Source organism: Alexandromys fortis, unplaced genomic scaffold (assembly GCF_014885135.2).
Source record: "Alexandromys fortis isolate MF-2015 unplaced genomic scaffold, M_Fortis_MF-2015_v1.1 scaffold_3, whole genome shotgun sequence".
Taxonomy (NCBI): Eukaryota; Metazoa; Chordata; class Mammalia; order Rodentia; family Cricetidae; genus Alexandromys; species Alexandromys fortis.
The window spans coordinates 2,650,606-2,659,942 of NW_026067909.1; the positions used below are offsets into that span (position 1 = coordinate 2,650,606).

A 9,337-nucleotide genomic window follows, 5' to 3' on the forward strand; every position below is an offset into this window, starting at 1 on the left:
CTATGAGCTACAGTGCACTCTCCTGGACACAGTGGAGCTTCTGGCAGTGAGGGAGCACATGCAGGCTTGTGTGCTGGTGTATGTCACACTGATCTGCCATTCTCTGCATTTGGTGTGATTAGCAACAGAAGGAGTGTCTGCAGGACCTGGGCACAGGGGACCAGACAAGAGAGCCCAGGTAACAGGTTTGAATGGAAGTCTTGGGCAAAGAAGCTTAGTGTTCTTGTAAGCCTGGGGTTGTCTGAGAAGGGAGACTCAGTCAAGGGATTTCCAAGATCAGACTAGGCATGTCTGTAGGGGGTTGTCTTGACTGTGAGTTGATTTAGGATGGCTTAGCTCACTGTGGATAGTGCCCATTCCAGGTAGTTCTGGGCTGGAAAGGGAAGCTATCTGAGCATGGTCCAGAGAGTGAGACCACAGGGGTGCTCCTCCTGGTTTCTGCTTCTGTTTTTTCTTGCTTGAGTTCCTGCCCTGACTCCCTTCAATGATGAACTGTGACCTGGAAATGTAAGCTGAGGAAATCCTTTCCTCCCCAAGTTACTTTTGGTCAGAGCGTTTTAGCACAGCAAGAGATGAAACTAGGACACATAGCTAGGTACAATTGCCATCTGAACCTAGACTTAAAACATAAAAAATACGTTAATATGACACAAGGGAGGCAAAAAGGTTCACTATAATGTTAGCAGAGTTCTAGGGAGGAAGAGCTTCAGATGAGAAGGGAGTTTTCTTAAAATATCAAGAAACCTCTTTATGAAAAAAGAAGAACCCTAACCATAGAAATACCAAGCTGGGGACTATATGCAAGCAGATTTGGCCTTATCTAATGAGGAGTTTGTCACAATCAACATTGCCCCACAGTGTAGTGAGGTCCCTGGAAAGAGATCAAGCACCTACCCATGGCTGTGGGATTCTTCTGTGGAGCTGGAGGAGCATAACATGAGTAGCTGGCAATAGGAACACAGGGATCCCCTGATACATCAGTGCTGGTGGTGATGGCTGGGCTAGTGCTGGTGGTGAGGATGCTGGTGCTGCTGCAGTGCTGGTGGTGAGGATGCTGATGCTGGGGCAGTGCTGGTGGTGAGGATGCTGATGCTGGGGCAGTGCTGGTGGTGAGGATGCTGATGCTGGGGCAGTGCTGGTGGTGAGGATGCTGGGGCAGTGCTGGTGGTGAGGATGCTGGTGCTGGGGCAGTGCTGGTGGTGAGGATGCTGGTGCTGGGGCAGTGCTGGTGGTGAGGATACTGATGCTGGTGCAGTGCTGGTGGTGAGGATGCTGATGCTGGGACAGTGCTGGTGGTGAGGATGCTGGTGCTGGGGCAGTGCTGGTGGTGATGGCTGTGCTAGTGCTGGTGGTGAGGATGCTGATGCTGGGACAGTGCTGGTGGTGATAACACTGAGGACGTTGGGTGATGATGGTCAGGATGTAGTTACAGCAATGGTGACGATGCTGGTAGGGACACTAGGGTGGCAGCGATGTTGAGCGGGGTGGTGATGCAGGTATGTTGGAGGTGGGGATGGCAGTTAATGGTACAGATGGCAGTGTGAGGATGGTGGTGTGGAGAGGATGAACGTGGCAGTGATGGTACTTGTGGGCACAGAGACAGTGGTGGATGCTAATGAAGGCACATGGGGTGGATAACTGCCAGTGGAGTCATTCCAAATCCCAGCGTTCATGATTCCAGGAAGAACCATCCGATTTACTTGCATTAATAAATAATTATAAGGCATTCAGATCAAAGACAAACCATCTTAAGTCAACATGGCCTCTCCTGAGAAATGTGGGTAATTTAAACTAATTGGGTTGTTTCTTTAAGCAATTAACAAGGCCTCCAAGGGACTTTTCTCCTTTGTACACGCTATCCCACGATGGCTTCACTTTTCCCTTTGCTAATCCTGAAGCCATTCGGTAAGACTATAATTAGGACTTGTTCCTAGCCGGCAACTGCTCCATGCTCACTGTGAGCAAAATTAACCACCGCTGTGGACAAGGCCATTATCACGGAGAAGTTCTGAGTTTGTCAAGGACACAAAACTATTTCTGTCTCCCCTCACTCCATCTGATTGCCCCTACCCCCAAGTGCTGTGCATTTCTCTCAGAACCTGTGAGAGTAAGAGCATCCCCGCTGGCACTGAGGAGCCTCCTCTGGGACTTGGAGACAGGCTATGATAAAGATTCTATTATTCCTGTGATGAGCTGCTTAGGCTTCCTGCCCCGGCTTCCCTTGTTTCCTGGGCATTAGCATTCCCAAGGAGCCCTCTGAGATGCTGGTTTCTTGAGCCATTGTGAAGCCATCTATAGACCTGCCGCAGACCTGTCTCTCACTCTGGCTTGCATATATCCTCACGGAAGGAGTTCCATCGTAGTTGCTCTGCAAACCCTGGGCTTTGATTTACTCCAAATACCATCTCCTCCAAGATGTGTGGGGGGGCACTTGTCAATGATAGTCTAGGGCCTAGCGGGACTTAGGAGCCCTTAGAAGCTAGACTCATGCTAGGTAGTAGTGTTCTCTTTGTTGTTCTTTCGCAAGACTATTTAGGGAGGGGAAAATGACTTACATGTTTTATGTTTACCATCTTTATCTTGGGCCTATACAAATGAGAAACTTCCCAGAGATTGGCAGGAAAGCAGGGTTCAATAAGCTTACTGCTGGTTGCAAATGCTGGCTGCTTTTTCTTGTTGCTTCCGAGAACTAACAAGCTGAATGGCTGGATCCTCTGGAGCTTCAGCTGTGCACACAGAGGAGGCTGAAGAACAATCTCAGCTAGACAGCGCCCAGCTCAGCGCTGCTTATCCACACTTCCCATCCACAGCAGGCTTTGCAAAGAGAAAGGCCTGGAACTTAGGAACCCCCAGAAGCTAGACTCCCAGGGCTTTGCTTTCCAAGAAACTCTGAGCCAACTGCTTTTTATTGTTCGCATCCTCATCACCCTAAGAATGGAAGCACCCTTCAACAGAGGAGAAGGCACTCCCTTGTTAAAACTTAGCAATACAGCCAACTCTGTACATGGCTAACGCTCCAGAAAGCCATCCACAATGGGGAACTTGTCCAAGGTAGCCACATGGGACTCTTCCAGAGAATCTCGATTATAGCAGTATCTACACTACCAACTCATTATCTTCCTCTCCTCCCCCACACGTGTGTAGGCCAGAGATCAACATCAAGTGTCCTTGCTCCAGTTCGCCACTTATTTTTTTTGGGGGGGGGGTGGTGGCTAAGGTCTCTCACTGAAGACTTCTAGGCCTCCGCCATTGGATGAGGCTGACTGGCTGGTATGTTTCTGGGATCTGCACATCTCTGCCTCTCCGGTGCTGGGACTGCAGGCACACACCACCACACCCAGCTTTTCCATGAGGGCTTTTAGGAGCCCAGGTTTTCCTGGCTTCATGGCAAGCCCTTTACCAAGTGAGCTCTCTCTCTAGTCTTTTGCCCATTTCCAGCATGTTTATTTTGCTGCCTATGCTCGCCCAAGCTCCCCCTTCTCCCGGGCAGAGGCAACAGTAGGCATCATGGAGAGGGTCCCCTTACCTCTGGTTCCCCGCAGTCACACTCTTCTCCCTCTTCCACGTAGCCATTTCCACACTTCCGGCCCCCAAAGGCCTGCTTGACCTCTGGCAGGTTGAAGAGGCACATCCCCATTCCCTTCTCCAGGCTAGTCTCCAGGTCCTTCCTGCTACAGCTGCTGAACACCATAGGGAACGGGAACCTGGGGAGGAAAGGCCTCCATGAGTCACGGGCCCCAGTGGCCTTCTCTGCCCTCAGGGGCTTTGGCCCAGGATGCCTCCTGGTAGGGACGTACAGCTGTTCACAGCTATGTCAATGAACAGAGTTTGCTTAAACACAGTCAGGCGAGACACTGCCAAGACAGTCCTGGCATTCATTCCCATATGGTGAGAAAGAAAGGCCTTGTCAAAAGAGAAGGGATCTTGTGGTCGTTTCATAGTAATAGCTTTGGACATAGTCATATCACAGTGCTATTAATAGTTCTTCAGGGAGGCTGTATTTGTTACTTTTCTATTGCTGTGATAAAATACCATGACCAAGCAAACCTATGAACCTACTGAGGCCATTCTTACCCAAACCACCCTAGAGGTGATGCTGTAGGAAATGAAGTCTTAGGTCTAGAATTTATAACAAAGACATATATCATATCTTTATTGGTATATGCAAAGAGGAAAATGGAACACATGATGGTGCTTATTGGCTCCATGGGTCCATGGGACATGTGCTCTGTCCTACCGTAGATCAGGTTGGTACTGGCATTCATGCCTGAGAAGAAAAGTCACCGTCTTTTCCCTGGCACAGCTCTAAGCAAATGGAGGTAGTCTAGAAACACAGGGCTTGCTCTTGCCTTGCCTATAAATTCCAGGGCTACAAAGGGTGTGGTGTGGTCAGTCAGAGTGCTGGTCCCTTTCTGGGGTCTAGAGAAGCTGTCCAGGCACTTGGCACCCACGTGGACATTGTGACTAACTCTTGGCAGTGGGCTGCACACAGAAGCGATGCTGGTGTTGAACTGACTATTCCTCCCTTATGACTTCCTTCCCCTCTCTCCAATGACCAAGAGCTGGAGGAGCTGCATGTGGTACCCGGTCCTGATTCCCAGAGAGAGAAAAACCGAGAGCTCCCGAGTGTCACTGGGGTGGAGACATCATGTGAGCTGCAGAGAACTGGGAATCCTTTCCTACAGCAGCTGGGGTTATGGGTATGGGTTAGCGAGTCCCCAGGGGTCATATACTTCTGTTGCTAGGAGGTGAGGGGCCTTGCACAAGTGGGGCCTCCTGGAAGGAGGGGTGCCACCACCAGAAGGAAATGAGTTCCTGAAAGACCCTGACTAGTTCTCACTAGAATGAGACATCAACAGAATAAGCTTGCCTTCAGAATCAGTCTTGCTTCCTGTCTTGCCACGTGACTGCTTCCTCTTGCATGCTTTTTGCCACTGTGATACTTTTTGCCATGAGGCCTGTACCAGGGTGATACCATGTCTCTGAACAAGCTCTAAACTATATGCCGAATAAACCTCTTTTCTTTATGTACTATGCACCCTCAAACATTTTGTGATAGCAACAGAACACAGACTAATATAGTTGCCCAGCACAGAGCGTACCGTTCTCTCTTACACGAGCATTTTTCTGATCTCTTGAGGCACTGAAGACAAGGACAGGCCTGCCAGAAACCTCGAAGGTTTTATGACTTAGCGAAGAAGCAAGCCTACTGTCCAGCATGCCCAGGCATACCTCCCCATGAAGACAGTTGCAAGATGACGTTCTTGTTGGATCTCAATCAGCTGGCCAGGCCGACACAAGCAGCTACATCTCCCTAAATATGGCAGAGAAACTGCCACATCATGACTTAGTTTGGTAACATCTCTGGATCCCGAGGGTTCATGCAGCCAAGCTGATGAGACCATCCCTCCGCCCCTCCCCTATCGCTCACTCTTAGGTTAACCAGAGTATAAGTCAAACCACAAATAAACAAATGAAGTCGAGTCTGGCTCTGCTGGATGGGAAGATAAGTTGAGACTGATGAGCAGGGCTGTGACAGAGTTTCCTTGGGATTCTTATTAAGTCTCCTCGCAGATAGATTATCGCTGGTATTACAGTACTGCGGGAAAGCTCCAGTGAACAACAGAGTATTACATTTTCATTTTAGAAAGGTTTGGTGTGAAAGCGACCAGGGCATTACACAAGACGCTGAGGGCAGCTCTCCTTTGCAAAGAAGCGTGGCTAAGGACCAGTTCAGGCCTTTTCTTCCTTTTGAGAGCACCCCTCCCTGAGGATGCTGGGGCCTGCAGTTCATTCTTTGATATACATAGTTCGGCACTGTGGTGACATACTGTGACCAGCTCCCTCCAGAAGAGACCAGTCTCTGGAGAGTGCCCAAGTCAATTAGAAAAGACTCCAGGAAAAGTTGAGAGGGAGGGTTTGGTGATGAAGAAGAGACAGAGTGTTGCAGAGATGGCTCGGTTGGTAAAGAGCTCACAATACAAGCGGGGGTGGGGGCGACCTCAGGTCAGATTCCCAGAACCTATATGAAGCAGTAGTATATGCCTTTAGACCCAGTACTCCCATGATAAGAAGTGAGGGCAGAGACAAGAGAATCCCCAGGAACCTGTGTGCCAGGTAGCTTGTGCTCAGTGAAAAGCCAAGTGATCCTGTTTCAAACAAGGTGGTAAGTAAGGACCAAGACTCAAGGCTGTCCTATGACTTTCAGACATCAATACCTTAGGGTGCCTCTGTTGGAACCACAAAACGTCACTGTCCTCTGAGATACCAGGTAAGGTTTTAATAAAGTTGCTGACCCTGAGGGGTCACTCACACACTTCACAGAGGTCGCCCTTACCCCAAAACCTTGGCATCCTGGCCTTTCTAGTCTAGCTTGATAAAACTCCCAGGGACTTCTGGCCATGGCCCCCTGCTCCTCCTCCAACCTGGGGTCTTTTGGCCATCTCCAGTGCCAATAACCCTTCCTCAAGTCATTTTTCCTTTTGCTTGGTACCGGGTGGTAATCAGGCATGGCAGGCAAATGCTCCAACCCTGAGCCACTTGACAGAGAGCCCTGATAACATCCGTATCTATGGTACAGTTCTTTGGAGGACAGATATGGGGCGGAGGGACATTTTCTGCCTGGAGACAGTTTTTCCTGATTCATCTTTTTGTGATTTCTCCTGGAAGGGACCATTGACTATTTCATTCTGATGGATTATTCTTGAGCCTTCTTTGGGCAGTTGCGGGGAAGAAAAGCAATGCGACCCTATTGTGCAGTGATTCTGAAAATTTTGGGGCAGAGAAGTGCAACACACACACACACACACACACAGAGACAGAGAGAGAGAGACAGACAGAGAGAGAGATGTCAAGGTTTGTTCCAGCAGGCAGAGAGGTAAGGACATCCGAGAACAAAGTAAGGCCATTACGAAGGAAGATACTGAAGAGAATAAGTAACGGAGGTGCGCACTGTGCTAAGGCAGAGGGTAGATCCCCCAAGGAGAGCTCACTGTGAAGGGAGAAAATGAGCCACTCCAAAGGGCAAGATGAAAAGAGCGTGGACACATGCTGGAAAGGGCTCGCAATGGGAGAGGGCGACAGTTCTCTTGGTTGAATATCCATCAGTGAAAAGGCAGATACACACATTTAGAAGCAGCTCCGTCTCCAGAAAAGCACTCCTAGCCAGTCCTTGTCATTTACAGCCAAGGACAAAGTCCTGCTATGGTGAGAAGACACCAGAGTGTCCTTACCCATGGTGCCTTGCCAGTCTGTTTTACAAAAACATTCTCTCATCTCTTCAGGCAACAAGGATGATATGGGCCAGCCTGCCAGAAACCCAGAAGGGTTTGCGACGTCGTGAGGAGGCAGGCCTGGTGTCTCGCATGCCCAGGAGTTACCTCCCCATGGAGACATTTAGAGGATGGCAATATAATGTCACAGCGTCGACGGAGGCACTTTCCTTTTCCCAACTTTCAGCAGACTACATTTTCCCTAAGCCACTAAAGTGCTCAGTGGACTAATGTTCAGTGCTAAGAAAGCATCAAAACTTAAAGCTGATGGACCCTGACCTCCACTCCCCACACAAAATTTAATAATCTGAAGTTCTTTCAGGTCTCAGAAGAGAAGGGATATTGAACAGAACCAGAATATTAGACTGTTCTCATTACAGCACTATTCTGATATACACATATCAGAACAGTTTTTCCACCTCACAGGGCCATTGAGTGCTTAGCGCTGAGGACTACTGGTTCATGTGGTCATGAGTTCCTCGATTATTAGTATGAACGACAAGCTAGTGAACCCTGAGACAGGCTTAGAATCTGCTCTCGGTGGCATTAGCACCCACAGCAGGGCCTGTGGTGTGACCACTGATGGAGGCTGTCACTGTGGTTTAGCTATACTAGGGAACTGAAGCTCAGAATACTCAGCAAGGCCACGTGCGTCCCTGCCTCCTGGCCTGCTGCCTTGGAACTTTCTGGGATGGCAGACGCTGATCTGGAAGCTAGCTTCCCAACTCCCGGTTATTTGCTCACCCACTTGCGAAGCTGTGGTGATATTTCATCTGTATTTTTAATAAATAAAGCTTGTCTGAAGTTCAAAGAGCAAAACAGTTGCACCGACCAGCCTTACAGACCAGACAGTGGTGACACACACCTTTAATCCCAGTAACCACACTAGTTTGCCATGGAAATCGGGTGGTAGTCATGCATTCCTTTAATTCCAGCCCTAGAGACGGGAGGAGACAGCTCTCAGACACAGTCTCATTCTGAGATTCTAGGAGGCAGGATTGCCATTTCGGACTGAGATAGAGGTAAGAACAAGTGGCTGGTTGTTTTGCTTTTCTGACCTTCAGGTTGAACCCCAATTTTGGTCTCTGGGTTGTTATTAATCATGCTATATAGAAAGTAGTTTGCAACGGTCCATCCTACTCTAAACTGAGGAGATGACAATTCAGACATGGCCTGAGTACTGCCCAGTGTTATTCAGCATGAAGTCTTGCCAAGTCCCTTTCCTAGTGGACTTCCTCACGCCTCCTCCATCTTTCCAACCATTTCTTTATGCTCTCTAGGATTCCCAGGAAATGGTCCTAGAATTAGGGTACATGGTTATTTGTGACACATATGGGGGGACCATGGGTTAATTCTGCCAACTGAGCATTGTTTTGCCTGTCATAATATTCCCATTACAAGGTGATAAATTTACTAGTCACTGAGTGGATATTTGTCTTAACTATCCATTCAAAGCAATCCCAGGAGAATATTGTCCCCATTTGCAAAGGGATGCATTTCTAGTTAGGGGCTGACAGACACTGGGTTTGAGCAAGTCTTCTGATTCTTCTTCAGTGATTAGACACTGCCGTTACCCGCAGTCAGCATCAGGGTCCCTGTGGTGAATGGCTGAAACGCAGCCAGCGCTCAGCATACACTTGATGCCCAGCCTCAGAGGCTTGGGACTCACCTGTCTACACCCCAACATGTGCCTAGGCCAGTGGTTCTGAGTGTGGTTGCAGTGTTAACATTGCATTAGGAGTGCAACTCCCAGGCCCTGTCCAATCACAGACTGGGGTGATGAAGGAGGATCCCAGCACCCACGTCCCCCCAGGGGCGCAGCTTACTGGATACAAAATTCACAACATGTTGAAATTAGGAGCGGCAGGGCTGCGTCCCCGGCACCCAGCCGCCCGCATGGCTAGTTTATACCCAGAAATAATTACACAGAAACTGTATTCTTTCAAACACTGCCTGGCCCGGCTAGGTCCAGTTTCTTATTGGCTAGCTCTTACATATTGTTCTAACCCATTTCTAATATTCTGTGTAGCCCACGAGCTGGCTTACCAGAGAGGATCTTAACCTGC

The 9,337-nt window shown here is 49.0% G+C and overlaps 1 protein-coding gene across 1 annotated transcript in view; it reads right to left on the bottom strand.

Annotated features, from left to right (window-relative positions):
- The window catches only part of Adam12 (ADAM metallopeptidase domain 12), a 312,949-nt gene that overhangs the window by 46,678 nt on the left and 256,934 nt on the right, over nucleotides 1-9,337 (bottom strand). Inside the window, exon 12 of the mRNA XM_050137344.1 lies at nucleotides 3,527-3,704. Within this exon, the coding sequence (XP_049993301.1) occupies nucleotides 3,527-3,704 (178 nt within the window). The remainder of the gene's footprint in view (nucleotides 1-3,526; nucleotides 3,705-9,337) is intronic.